The sequence below is a fragment of the Protopterus annectens genome, chromosome 15.part0, assembly GCF_019279795.1.
Source record: "Protopterus annectens isolate FY-2018-M chromosome 15.part0, PAN1.0, whole genome shotgun sequence".
Lineage (NCBI taxonomy): Eukaryota > Metazoa > Chordata > Ceratodontiformes > Protopteridae > Protopterus > Protopterus annectens.
The window spans coordinates 428066504-428082000 of NC_056749.1; the positions used below are offsets into that span (position 1 = coordinate 428066504).

At 41.6% G+C, this 15497-nt stretch overlaps 1 protein-coding gene across 1 annotated transcript in view; it reads right to left on the reverse strand.

Annotated features, from left to right (window-relative positions):
- MTM1 (myotubularin 1) overlaps nt 1-15497 on the reverse strand; it is a 1351953-nt gene that overhangs the window by 52074 nt on the left and 1284382 nt on the right. The window contains exon 13 of the mRNA XM_044057169.1: nt 4569-4682. Within this exon, the coding sequence (XP_043913104.1) occupies nt 4569-4682 (114 nt within the window). The remainder of the gene's footprint in view (nt 1-4568; nt 4683-15497) is intronic.

The following is a 15497-nucleotide window of genomic DNA, read 5'->3' on the forward strand; positions in this document are numbered from 1 at the left end:
ATGCTGGGGCTTTGTATTTTGTATTTTGTCTGAGGAAGGCTGTATATTATTGCAGCCGAAAGCGCTCACTTTGAATATCTGGAATAAACAGTCCGTGCCGTTTTTCATCTGGTTGCTGCTGCCTGGTATTTTTATTTTTAGTTTAGCTGTTTGGTTTTTCGTTTGTTGGGTGATTGCAGTTACATTTCCAGGCAGAAATTAGGTGATTTTTGATGTTTTTTGATTAGGTGAGTTTGATTATATTTTTTGATATATAATTCTATATTATAATTATTAATTATCATTATAACTATTGTATAACTAAAATAATATATAATTCTGTGGGTGGAAGATGTCCCCCCACATGGGGGTGCAGTTGGGCTTGCCCTCCTACAAAAAAAAAATTGTTTCAGTGTTCCCTGAAGGTGGCTTTGGTGAACTGGTTTTGGTTTATTTGCATTTGTCAGAACCACCTTTGATGGACTGACATGAACCCAATCACTGGACAGGTCTGCTCCTGGAAGACCATCATGAATCAGCCTTTCTTATTCTTAGCTCTGTGAGAAGACAGAATTTCTGGCGGAAAGAGTTCCATGGTCACCATTGTGGGGATGTGAAAAGCTGTAAGGGTGATGCCTCTGTCTACAGTCCACTGCAAGACTTGCATCGACTATCTGCACGGGGGACAAAATTGCATTCTGTCTTGTTTGTTCATGTCCTTGTCCATGGCCTTGATGTCTGAACAGAGCAAACCTTAAAAGGCAAGCAGACTTATGTGAAATTGCCCTGTAAGGCCTGGGTCAATATGGACAGAATCCTACTAAACATTCTAGACACAGATGATTGACCAAATGTGAACATATTGTACCAAAAATGATGGCAAGCCAAAGCAAAGGAGTTTTCTCTGAAGCTCTGTGACAGTATTGTGCCAAAAACTATCATTATTAGTGATGCAATCTAGGATTCCTGCTGAAGATAGGACCTCAAACTTGCTGTGCTTCTTTAATACACTGAATAAAATGAGACACAAAACTTTGTACACTTCAGAATGAGAAAAAAAATATGGGGACAAAAGCTCTCTTCTCTTCATAGAAAGAAGGGGCTCTAAGACCTTCTGAGTAATCAAATCTGGATCTGTTCTACTACAAAAACATTGACTGATCTCAAAGCAGGCCTCCTGACAGAGGACAAGTATAACAATTCTAATACTTCACCATGCGAGACTATGTCCAGAACCTATCCACACCTGGTGATGGTTCCACAAACTGGGGAAAGCTCAGAAGAACCAGATTCTTACAGCAGTCAAAAGGGGTGTTAAGGACTAGTCCAGTGTCTCTTGTGAAGTCTGTTTCCCAAGGTAGGGGTACCAGTATGACAATGTCTCCTGTTAGTTAAATGTCTTCTTCTGCCTACCACTACACATCATCTTAGGAAGATGGACTAGAACGAAAAAGAAGCTGCAGATACTGCTGAAGCCTCAGAGACCTTCCACAGTGGTCAAAAGTCTACTTCATTTTTTTTTGCAGGTCTTTGATATTCTCCTGCAAATCCTATCCAAAGAGCTAAACTCAGAAAGTGCCATCCAGCAAAGTCTGACTCACCTCCACCATGAACATAGGTTCATAGATGATCTACCATCAGCTGGTGCAGAAACATCTCAACTGATGTTGCCCTAATTACAACAGTGTCACAATCAAAATAACAGCCGACTATATGAAAGTTACATATGAACCATGCAGATCTAAACTGCAGACTCCCTGACCTCAGAATTAAGCAGCTCTACAAGCTTATTTACAATCTGATACACAATGAAGGACTATAACTGGGAAAGGTCAGAGAGAACATTTAGGTCCCCAAGGCCCACAGTGGCTGAAGGAAACACCATAATGCCCGTCCTGTCCAAACCTCTGGACTTCTTATCCTATTGACAGGTGGAAGGATGCTCTGGTTTGTAAGATCCAGACTTAGCCATAGATTACATGGGAATCTGTCTTAGGATATTTCAACAGGATTTCATTCCAGTTCTTGAGGGTTTACAGATGCTATAAAAAACTTCAAGGCCAAAAGCCAGCTGCTTCCAGGCAGCAAAGTTGGCATTCTTTAAGGCAGGTTTCTTAAGAGGAATGATGCAAGGTTCCTTAGCATTTGTTCCAAACTACAAACTCAGGCTTTTCTGCAGGCAAAGTTGCAACTGGCTAGTTTATGGAGGACTCCATAAGAAGATATACTCTCCAGATGAAAGGGATATATAGGGGGTAGAGGTAATATGGAAAAGAGGTCCCTCCATGCCTTATACTTCTTTAGAAATAGGGACATCAGACTTGCTGAGCTCCCCCTTTTAGACAGATTCAGAAGAGGAGGGGGGGGGTCACATCCTCAAGTTAGCTCCGACAAGGGCAGACCTAGTCTACCATTCGCCTCAGGCATCAAGCAAGTGGGAAGCAGGCAGGCAAAGTGAGCTGAGAAATGGGTCCCACCACAGAAGAGCACTGATTCAGGAGATGCCTGAAAAAGGCTCTGTGTTGGCATCAAACTGTATGCCTTAAAAGTCCACTTCTAAATTCACTCGTAAAGTGTCAACCAACTTTAACAACCAACTCCCCAGAGACAACTGTAGTTCCACCAGGTGCAGGAATAACAGGCAGGTCCCCTGCATGAAGCCTGGAGTCACAGGAGTGAGGTTTAAAGGAGCAGCCTCCTCAGGCTCTGCTTCTATCACACAGCCATCACCAGGGGACTTGACAAACCTGATTTGCAATGGCAAGCTGGTCTCCAGATAAATACTAAAAAACACATAGAAGTCGTGAGTTTTAAATTCAAGAATCATCCACAAAGGTGGTTTACTGAGGAAGCAGTTCTCTCCTTTTACTCTCTAGATCATCAACAAACTACTAGTGTAAAGTCAGTCCATCAACAGCAGGGGAAGGATTCAAAAATGTAGACAGGGAGAAGAATGCTTTTTTCAGGAATCAAGTGCTAGACAGCTTTGTGCAGTGAACTACCCTCTCTCCCTTTGCTCTGGCTCATGTCAGGAATCTCAAGAGGGACTCTCGTTCCAATCACTACACTGGTTAATCTTCAAAACTGCAGCCCTTTAAGGAATGAGAAAATCCATGGGCTTCCCATGGCCTACTGTCCGAGTAGCTGGATCAAACTGTTTACACCTGTAGCACTCTTTAGAGTTTACTTTCCTCTAGGGGATACAGACAGTGCCAATGCAGGTTCTGGCTGTTGACGTGTCGAAATGAAGGATACTTAAAAAGCTTTTTACACCTCTGGCACTGAATGCTGTAACTTTCTTATGATGTGCAGTAGGATCAAGAGGTGAACTTTGCATGTGGCAAAAAGAAAGGACTAGTTCGCCTTCCTAGTTCTGATACATGATGTTGCACTTTATGTTACTGGCAGGTATGAACATCCCTAAGCACAGAAGGTAAAGAATTTTCTAGTAAAAGATGGTCATTAGAAGACGAATAAATCTTGTCAGTTACTCACTGCAGTGCACCCCTTGCTGTAAGCTCAGGAGTCTGTGTTGTCAAAACTCAGCTACAGTGAATATCAGGATCAATCTACTCAGATCATCCAGATGCTCAACTCTGCTATATTTTGAAATGTGACTTTCTAGTATCCTCAAGGATATGCAGTCAATCTGGGATTAAAATGCTGCTGTAATCAGGAAGGATGCAAAATATATAGTATATATGATAAGCCAGCTGTCTACTTTCCTATTAACTTACTGGGTAAAAGTATACAACCTACTGCTATGTCTAGCAGAGCTCTCCAATATCCTCGAGACATGATATAAATTTAGCATGGAATTATGGCATAATATCAGCATGCATGCCTCTCAAGTAGGAACGAGCTATTTTACTGAGCAAACTTGCAACTACCTTTTGAAACTGGATTGCATAAAAATAATTGACTCCCTCCTTCTACTTTCATGTGGTATGGTATCACACTCTCCTGCATCACCAAAATTTGAAATATTCGACAACAAGGCCCACTCGAACTTGGAGAAAATAATTTTTTAATGTGGTCATCTTGAATGGAAAAGGCTGTTCTGTTACATTGTCAGCAAAGTAGTCCTTTTTTAACATCACCAGCTAAAATGCACATTAATACAAATTAAAAACGAACGTCATTCAGTGGCTTTTGATCAAACATACACCAAACGAACACAGAACACTCAAGCAACTACACGACTACCTTAACTTGCAGCAGTCAGTTGGCTGCACTTCAAGGTATTCTCCAGTAAAGACACAGGCAACAAATTTATACCACAAGAAAATTAAGCCAACTTCTATTGGATCATTCTTTTCAATGTTATCAAATGCTTCTTAACAGTTCACCTAATACCTACTGTGGCAACTAACCAAAACACAGAGACAAATTTATAAACTAAGATCATCAACATGGCAACAAGGTTAATGTGTTCATTCTTAACTCTAAAACTACAGAGCTACAGATGTTACTGTACAATATGGTAATATTATCTCATGTGGTGGCCTCTTTAATGCTACTGAACTTTCAAGGCATATAATGCAGCATTCTATTAGTCACCCAAATACATAATATTCAGTTTAACCTACCTCTTTTTGCCTCACCGATTCACAGTTGTACAAGAAAGTTCCAAACCGGCAACTGTAAAGGTGATCCAGAATAGTGGACAAGAACTGTTCATTGAATTCGAATGCTATAGGAAACTGAAAAAAGCATAAACAATAATGAAATACTGCCTTTAGGACACAAGATAATACGCTTCAGAGTATGCCCTTAATAAACTGATTATTTATGTTACAAAATAGAAAGTTTGACTCTTCAGAATTAATGCTAGTTCTATGTATAATTTAGGCAACCACATAGACTCCAACAAAATCGTTGCTAAAGTCAAAAATTTGTGCAGAGGCATGACTGCTTTGTGAATGTTTGCAATTCAAGCAAAACATCCTTCCCTGAGCATAAGCTTGGGTGCTCTTGTCATCATTGCACAGGTTGTACTCAAAATGTGAAATGATAACTCTGTTTCACTGACTCCCATGCTTAAACAAGGTAGAGACATTGACATTAGTGAGACTACTGAACTATGAGGGTAAGGAAGTTTTCCCTTACCGCCCCCAAGGCTGTGTAATCTTGGTGTCAGTACATTTAAAAATGCTGAATGTGTCCATGTGTGTGGGAAATGCAAAGGGGGGCTTGCCCCCAGCAAACATCTTTGTAAAATGGTAAAGTTAACAATATAAACTACTGACTTTTTGTGTTCAATGATTCTCAGTGCTATGTCTAGTGGAGCGATGTTTAACCATACATCCTGAAATCTGCTTTGGAACCCAGGTAAGTAAATGCACACTGAATGTAGCAGACCTTTGCACAAGGAAAGAGGAGTTTCCAAATTGTTTCATGAGCATTTTAGCTGTAGCCTGCAATATATTTAAAGCAAAAGACAAACAGGAAAAGATGACCCACAGAAAAGTCACCATGGAAACACAAACTACAAGCATCTGTAAGAATTTTTTTTTATTATTATTCCCTATCTAGACCTTACTTTTTAGGGCGGCCACGGTGGTGCAGCAGTTAGCCTTGCCGCCTCACAGCAAGAGGTTCTCCGGTTCAATTATCGGCTGGGGTGCCTTTTGTGTGGAGTCTGCATGTCCTCCCTGTGGTCGCGTGAGTTTCCTCCGGGTGCTTCAGTTTCCTCCCACATCCCAAAGACATGCTGTAGGTAGATTGGACACTCAAAATTAGCCCTAGGTTTGAGTGCGTGCATGTGTGTGCCTTCTGTGGAAGGTCAGGCGCCGGGCTGAAAACTCAACACCGTAAAACTCCACTGCCAATCATGAGCGGACAGGTGATCCGCTGTGGTGACCCCTAACCCGAAAAAAGCCAAAAGAAAAAGATCTAGACTTTTCTTTTTAAGTCTTCTGATATGTAACTAATAAATGTTACTGAATTATCAATGTGAATATACATGTGAGCTTTAAATATTCTTTTTAGTATAAAAAAGGCCTCACACAGCATACCTGACCCACACCACAATGCAATGTAAAAAATGTGCAGAAGTTTTACAAGTGACAGTTCAAGACCGAAATGATGAATCAGTTCAGCTGCACACACTGTTACGATAAATATCTCAATATCTGGCATTTTGCCTGCTAAATATCACAATACTTACCGTATTTCTTTCTAAATTAGACCTAACCAGGGAGTAATGCCTAGCATGTTTTTTCCAGGGTGTTCATGATATAAGCCCTACACCAAAAATAAGCCCCAGTTCCGATTCTTACTGTAACCTAATCATCACTCACACTTGATGGTTGATATCCTTGGCCCATTAACCCATGCAGGTGTACTTTAATTGGTCAAAGTACAGACAACATGCAGGAAGCGCACTCTCATAGTAACGAGCAGCTGTGGTAGTGTCTTCTCTTCATAACCGGCGCCATTTTGTGTTGTCACTCCGGTCACGTAAAGTCTTCAATTAACCCCCCCAGACAAGATGAGTGCAAAAAGAAAGAGCTATTCTGTCGAGTACAAGAAAGGAAGCTTGGAGGACTCTCGTGGAAAGAACCTGATGGCTTTCTATAAAGAGAAGAAGGTAGATCTCCAAATGGTCTGAAAATGGTGAGCAGCATACGTTAACCTCAGTCAACAAGCCAACGAGAGAAACGCTAAGAGGTGTAAGTGTGGATCAGGTTGCAACCATTATATCCTGAGCTTGAAGACATCATCTGTGAGTGGATTCTAACCGGAGAGCAAAGGCTTTGGTTATGTGCAGGGCTGATATTCAAGCATTTGACCTTGCAATAGCACCACAATTAGAAATATCCACAGAAGAATTCAAAGCATCACAATATTGGCTGGATGGCTTCCTTCAGCGATATGAACTTTCTCTAAGAAGATCAACAACACTGTTCAAGCTGGAACATAGTGAAGTTATTAGCGGGCACTTGTGTTCAAGTCCTTTGTTGATGGCATTAACTTTTCTAAATACCAGCTCTCAAACATGATTGCTATGGATGAAACTGCAGTGTTTATGGGCCAAGGATCTCAAACAACAATTGATTAGAGGCTGCCTCGTCAATCTACATTCCCTCCACTGGTTACGAGAGTGTACGTGTTACCTGTATTATGGCAACTCGTCTAGATGGAAAGAAAACTCCACCTCTAATCGTTAGTAAGGGCAAGAAAGATAAGATTGAATGTGTTTCAGTCACATTCTTGAAACCGAAAAAGCCTGGTGCACATAAGCAGTTATAAGGAAGTGGGTCGATGTAATGCTGCCACTTGTTTTGCGAGGAGGCGAAAGAGGTCTGCTAGTCTGGGATTCAGCCAGCACTCACCGCGCTAAAGAAATGAAGAAATTCCTAGCACGGAAGAGAATAGATCAAATAATGATTCCCGCAGGAATGACTGCCTAACTCCAGACTCTTGATATTGCAATAAACAAGCCGTTAAAGGACCATTTGCGCATGGAACTCAATGACTACACTGAAAATAGAATGCAGAGAAATCAGCATGGAAACTTTGTGAAGCCTAGCCTGCAAGAGGTTGTGACTTGGGTGAAAAATTCATGGGATAAAATCACTGACAGCTGTGTTGCCAATGCACTACGAGCACGCTACCTGGACAAGCAGTGCTCATTTAAGGAGAGCTCAATTGCTAGGCATGACTGACTGGGGCCAATGGTGCTACAGGAAATGGAGTCACAAGAAATTCAGACCAAAACTCAGAGGTTGGACACTTATGACAATGTCCCAGAAGAAGATGACATGACTGTATTTGAATAACTGTGAAAGCCAAGGAGCATCTGCGCATGGAACTCAATGACTATTCTGGACTTGAAATGTTTGTTGCACTGTTTATGTAGAATTCACACAGAACTGTCAACCCATTATTAGAACTGTTCTCCAGTAATAGAAAAGTACAAAATAAATGTAAATTTATGCACATGAATAAATGCTGATTTTGTACATGAAGAAATGTTGATTTGTGTTCATTAATTAATGTCAATTTTTGTACATGAATAAAGACTGTTGTACGGTGCGGGTAAATAAGGCATCCCCTGATAGTAAGGCCTAATGCGTGTTTCGCTGGGATAAAGAATATAAGACCCGGTCTTATTTTCGGGAAAATACGGTATCAGACATACTGAAGCCCTGCTAAATGTACTGGACAGGTCAAACAGTACTATGCTCCATGAAACAATGAAAAGACGTCAGGCAAAGGCAAGAATTTATGCAATTTTTCGAAAGTATTTTACTTTTTTAACTTTGTTTTGTGACAAAGAAATGCAACTCAGTGAGGTGTAGTTACACTGAAATACAAGAAGAAATGCAACTGCATATACTGTATACAATACAGACGGTCTACACAGGATAAAAACTGCAAGGAATTGTCAGCAAACACTTCACAAATAAAAAAGACAGAATTCATATCACAGTGTGGTTTGGGTTTTTACCTGAACCCTGTCTCTTGTGCACATATTATACGGTGTATAACAGTCAGTTTAGAAGCATGCTGAAATGGCATAAGCTCAGTTTAATAAAGCTTTCGATCATAAATGTGTAACAGTTAAAGTATTCACAGGTTTACAGGTTGCTACTAGACAAAAGAGTAGTTAACCCTTTTGAAACCTAGTCAGTTCAGTCCCACTGACATACCCAACTAGTTACTCCCCCTGCCCATAATGGATAGGGTGGTATAGTTATTGGGTAAATCTGCAGTTTTTAATACGATCTGTGAATGAAATATAGAATTACTTGACTATATTCAACAGTAAACGTGTTTGAAAATGTCGGCTGCTGTTATAATTTTTATCATAAACTTTTACAGCATGCATTCATAATTAATGCTAAAAGAGATATTACCAGTACACAATATGCAGTTACACAATTACTGCAATACATGTGGCTGTGAATAGCAATGTCTCTGGTGTGATCTGAAGAGAACTTTATTTGAATTTTTATTAACTTATTTACTTATTATTAACAGTGAGGCAATTCAAGAGAGAGAAAATGCGTGGGGGGAAGATTATCAGCATGGAATAGAAAGGAAGTGTATTCTAAGGGTTCTTCAAGGAGTTATACTGTGAGATAAGGATTTGAAAAGTACAGTTGTGTACACTTACCATAAATGTAGATGTTCAAGTGTATTCACTGTTGCAGTCATCACATTTGGGTTATCTGCTTGCAGTAGCCCTCAGTCGGCCTGATTATCAAAGTCTTGGGTCCTGCGTCAGTTGCTCTCTCATCTTCCGTGATGTCAGGTAGTCAGGGGTATAAAGCATGCAGCCAATGCCATTACATCAGATTTTCTTGCCCCAGATGTCAGGTGCCCCCCTAACGGGAAGCAATTTTTATATATATATATATATATATATATATATATATATATATATATATATATATATATACACACACACACACACAAGGTTATACCTCAAACAAAAAAGCAAATACACCAAAAAGCTCAGGACTGCAACAGTGAATACACTCAAACATCTACATTTATGGTAAGTGTACACAACTGTACTATGTTCTTCATGTTTCACTGTTGCAGTCATCACATTTGGGTAGATTCCCAAAGCTAAGGATGGGAGGAGGAATTTAGACAGCATTAGGACCAGCTATAAGGCCCTACAAGACTGCAGTGGCAAAGCCAGATCTGGATTTAGAGAAAATTGGCAAATGGTAATGCTTGGTGAAAGTATGTACAGAACTCCAGGTGGCAGCTTCTAGGATGTCTCTGGTAGGGACACCTCTGAGAAAGGCTGTAGAAGTAGATGAAGTCCTGGTTGAATGGGGTCTACTCCCCTGTGGGATAGGATTTCCATGGTGCTTATAGCAGAAATTAATGCAATGGCCTATCCACTTAGAAATGGTTTATTTTGAAATAGCCTTTCCCTCTGGCCCTGCAGCAAATGCCACCAGCAGTTGTTCAGATTTCCTTTGAGGTTAAGTCCTGTCCAAGTAAAATCTAAGTTGTCTGTGCACATCTAATGAGTGCAGTATACGTTCCCCTTTGTTCTGTGGGTTAGAAAAGTAGGTTGGCAAATGAATGGATTGATTAAGAGCCACAGTGGATACCACCTTGGGCATGAAGGAGGGATTGGTCCTGAGGGACACCCTGTCGGCATGAAAGATGATGAACGGTTCCACTGCCATAAGGGCCTGTAATTCAGATACCCTTCTTGCTGAAGTGATAGCTAAAAGGAAAGCTGTTTTCCAAGAAAGGAATTTTAACTCTGCGGTGAAAACATATTGGACCTGGTCATCACCAACATGGGCGACAGGTGTTCACCACCAGAGGTCAACCCGTCACTGGTTAGATCAGACCATAGACTAATCACTCTGGATGTCCACACCTCATCACTATCCCTAACTAAGGAAACCACAGTAAAAAAACTTTTCTAAAGCAAACTTCACCTTACTTAAGACAGAGGTGGTAAGTTTCACAGCCCCCACGCTAAAGGATAACGCTGCCCAAGATGCAGAAACCTTTACAAATGCACTCTATAAGCATCTACAAGGATGCATGGATTGTGCCATCCCTAGCAAAACAAAGACTCACTCCTCTAAGAGAAGGAAACCAGTTTGGTGGACCCCTGCAATAAACAGGCTATACAATAGGAGGAGGAAACTAGTTCAGAAAAAAAGCAAATCTCAAGAAGGAAAGACATCCCTGATCAGTATCAGTAAGAAACTGATGTCCCTCATGAAATCATCCAAGGCCAACTTCAAAAGAAAAATAGCCAAGGATTCAAAAGATAACCACAAAGCCTTCTTTAGCTATGTTAAGAATCTAAGTGGCAACTCGCAGATATGCACTGAACTAGTGCAAAATAGTACAAAATATACTGAACCTACTGATATTGCCAACATCCTGGCAGACAGATTCAGTTCAAACATCACCCCCCTCTCACCTCCAAAAGGGCCCACAACAATACCGGAAAAGTGTAGTGTCCCAAAAATCACAGACGCACAGGTGAAAACAGTCCTTTCAAAAGCCAAAAACACAGCGTCAATGGGACCAGATGGTGTCCCAGGCTGCGTCTGGCACGAACTACAGAATGAACTAACCCCCCCACCTAAACACACTGTTCAACCTCAGCCCCTCCACATAGAATGGTGCACAGCAACGGTTACTCCTCTCCACAAAGGAGGGGCCACAACTGACCCTGGTAACTATCCCCCCATAAGCCTGACTAGCCTGGTCTGCAAGGCTACGGAGTGCATGATCATGGAACTCATTAACAAAGACATTGGGAACATCCAAATACTTGACTCGACCCAGTTCAGCTTTGTTAAGGGCAGATCATGCCTACTAAACCTGGCTGATTTCTTCGAGACAGTCACCAAGGCCAAAGATGAGGGAAAGGTGGTTCACACAGCCTACCTTGACCTCACCAAGGCTTTCGACACCATTCCCCACTCAGGTATTACAGAAAAACTCACCAGCCTGAACATAAACCCCTACGTCACGAGATGGGTTGCCAACTGGCTTACAGGCAAAACTCACATGGTAAGAATAGCAGGCTCCAGGTCCGGCTCTAAACCAGTTGCAAGTGGTGTCTCACAAGGCTCGGTCTTGGGACCCCTACTGTTCGGCATATACCTCTCAGAAGTACAGGCAAACACAGGAGGACTATGGCTAACCAAGTTTGCTGATGACTGCAAACTGGGAGCCATAACTGACTCTCCGGCTGAAACGGACATCCTCCAAAAGGGCCTTACTGAGACGGACACCTGGTGTCAAAGTCATGGCCTCAAGCTAAATGCTAAAAAATGCATTGTCAGCCCATTTAGGAAAAACAGAACACCCACAAATTACCACATAGGTGGCAGCCCCCTTAACACAGAAGAGGTAATAAGAGTTCTGGGGACCCAGGTAGATAGTAATCTCTACTTTGACAATCATATTGCCAATGTAGTTAGGAAATCCTTCTATGTGGCCCATCTAATTACTAAAGGGTTAGCATCTAGAAATAAAGAGGTTATAGTGCCCCTCTACTCATCACTCATTAGACCCATCATAGAGTACACTGCTCCATTTGGGATGTACCTCACAAGACACTTCCAACAGCTGGAAAGACCAGAAAAGTACCTCACCAAGAGGATTACTGGTCTCAAACATATGTCCTATGCAGCCCAACTGAAAAAACTCCGGCTGTACTCTGGCATATCGCTTACTCAGAGGTGATCTCTGCCTGACATACAAAGCCAAGTCCAACTCAGAAATGATGGACATGCTCCACCTAAAGAAATCCAAGTCACTGCGAGCCACGCGCTCTACTGAGCTAAACCTCGCCACAACAATAAATAAAACATGCTGGAGGGATAAATTCCTGTCACAGAGATTCCCCATGCTTTGGAACAAAATTCCAAATTACATCAGGCAGAGCCCCTCACTAACACTCTTCAAGAGAAACCTTGACGAGTGGATGGGTAACAGAAAATACACCCCTGGGATCACTTCATTGGCTCTCCGTGACAGAGAATCAGTTAATTAATCAATGGGGCGGCGAAAGCGACACACTCTGGCTAGGCTTATAAATGCTCTCAGGCAGATAGCCTAGTACCTACCTATGAACTTACATCTGGCTCAAAGGGAGGAAGAGTGAGTTTTTCCAATACAAAGTTAAGGTCCCAGGGTGGGGTTGGGGCTCTCCTGGGTGGTCTTAAGTTTTTGGCCCCTCTGAGGAACTGCTTGAGCAGTGGATGAAAAGAGGGGTGGTTCTGTGTTGTAATGAACTGAAATGGCTGAGGTGTGAATTTTGATGGAGGAAAAGGAAAGGCCCTTGTGAAGCATCTCAGTTAAGTATTGAAGAATCTGAGGTAAATTGGGCACTGTTGTGGCCATCCCTTGAATTTGGTTCCAGACAGAATCTTTTCCATTTTTCAGCACAAGATTTTTTAGTACTAGGCCTCCTTGCCTCCAAAATGACATCCAACACTTGTTTACTGAGAGATGGTAATGGAGAAATTAGATAATTAGCCAGGTTGCCAGGTTCAGGGTTTGAAACTGGGGGTGCAGAATCTGATCTCCTGCTGTGACAGCAGGGTAGGGGTCTGAGGCAGGTGACATGGGGCTAGCAGTGACACACTGTGCAAGAGGGGGTACCAGTGCTGGCGTGGCCAGTCTGGTGCAATCAGTATCATCCTTGGTTTGTCCTGTTTGATCTTTAGTAGTTCCTTGGAGGGGAGAGGCAGAGGCGGAAAGGCATAAACTGATAGATTTTTCCAGCTGAAGGACAGAGCATCCACTTTCCAAGCTTGCTTGTGGGGAGTCCTTGTGCAGAATTTGTCCAATTGATAGTTCTGGGGGGATGCAAACAGGTCTATATCTGGGCTCCCCATTTGTTTATCAGCATGTTGAAAGTCTTTGGTTCCAGTTTCCACTCATGTGGGTCCATGAGACTTCTGCTTAGTTCGTCTGCCAGTGTAATTAGTTTTCCTGGCAGGAAATGAGCCTGTAGATGCACTTGGTAGCTCAAGGCTGTGTTCCACAGAGCCATGGCTAGTCTACAGAGGCGGTAAGAATGGGTACCCCCTGCTTGTTTATGTACCACATGACAGTGGTGTTGTTCATCTTTACCATTAATTGTCCTGGAGGAATGTGGTCCTTGAAGGCTGTCAGAGCATTCTGTACAGCTAACATTTCTTTTTGATTGATATGAAGGTGTATTTGACTTGGGTTCCATTTGCCTTGAATGCACTTCCCTGCCAGGTGAGCACCCCCATGCATAGTCTGATGCATCTGTTGTTAGGGTTTGGGCGGCAGGGGTAGAGTGAATGGTAGACCCTTGTTATGTTGGAAGGCCTCTGCCCACCAAAGGAATTCTAACCTTAGGCAAGGTATGATAGGAGTCATTGCTTATAGATATTGAGAATGTTACTTTTTAGATACCACTGTAGTTTCCTCATATGCAGTCTTGCATACGGAATTAGTAGAATGCAGGAGGCAATGAACCCCAAGGCTTGCAGTATTTGCCTTGCAGACAGCAGGGTTTTTGTGGCTACCAGTATGATGTAAGTTGTCAAATGAATTTGTTTCTCTGGCGTGAGGAAAGCCATCTAGGAAGTTGTGTTCAAGCTTGCTCCCAGGAATATAATTTGTTGACAGGGTACCAAGTGTGATTCCTTTTTGTTTATGATGTACCCCAGACAAGTTAGCACCTTTTGTGCAAATGCCAGATGATTCAAAAGTATGTCCTGGCTTTCTGCCTTAATTAGGCAATTATCTAGGTATGGGTATAATTGAATATTTCTCAGAAATCAAAAAAACCGCTGACAGTCCTGTACTAGAAAAACTTTTATTCGGGAACTAAGTTAGAACAAAAACATGTTTAATTTATAGCATAAAGGCATCACCTGATTCAATTAAACAATCAAGTATATAGTTCTATATGCTTAAAGTGCCAAGTGCAGTAAAAAAATCCATAGTCTTAAAAAGACAGCATAGTATGTAAGCACAAACAACTCTACACACTAAAAATATCTTGATATAAAATTGACAATAGGTATCTAAAATCAAGATAATAATGATTTTAGAGAATTGTTTTGGCAAATTAAATTAGACGCTACTACCTTCCCCGGCTTGAACGATGCAATACATTTAACTAGCCTGCTTAAATTGCGAGCTTATGAAATTTGAAGTTGTTTAAACTTTTAATATATCAATTCTTTATTTGCTATCTTTTTATGGCTATGGAATTTTTTGCTGCACTTGGCATTTTAAGTATATAGAACAATTTATTTGATTGTTTAATTGAATCAGGTGATGCCTTTATGCTATAAATTAAACATGTTTTTGTTCTAACTTAGTTCTGATGAAGTCAGCTTGTGGTTGCTGACGAAAGCGCTTAACTGTTGTGGTTTCCCGAATAAAACTTTTTCGAGTACAGGACTGTCAGCGTTTTTTTTTATTTCTGCCAAGTTTTCTGTAGGTTCTTGGTTTTATATCTGAATATTTCTTTGCCTGAAAAATGCAATGACTGGGGCTAGGCACTTTGTGAATACCCTGGGCGCAGTAGATAAGCCAAAGGGCAGTGCAGAGAACTGATAGTTCATGTAGCCTGCTTTGAAGCATTGGTATCTTCTGCAAGATTCCCTGATTGGGATGTGCAGGTAGGCTTCCTTTAAATCCAGTGTTGCCAACCAGGCATCTTTGCCTAGCATAGGAAGCAACTGGTGAAGAGTTAGCATCTTGAATTTTGGAATCACCAAAAAGGTGTTTAAGACAGAAAGGTCCAGGATAGGACTCCATGAGTTGTCTTTTCTGGGTACCAGGAAAAGTCTTGAGTAGAAACCTTGTCCCTTTTCCTCTTCTGGTACAGTTTGAATAGCCCTTATGCTTAAGAGAGAGAGAGTACTTGCTTTTGATCCTCTGCCCACTGATTTGGGGGTAGATCTGGCCAACCGTTTGGGGTTGGTAACGTGTGGAAATGAAATCTGTATCCTTGGGAAACTATATTTAAAACCCATTTGTCCTGGGTAATGAGTTCCCATTTTTTTGCCGGCAGG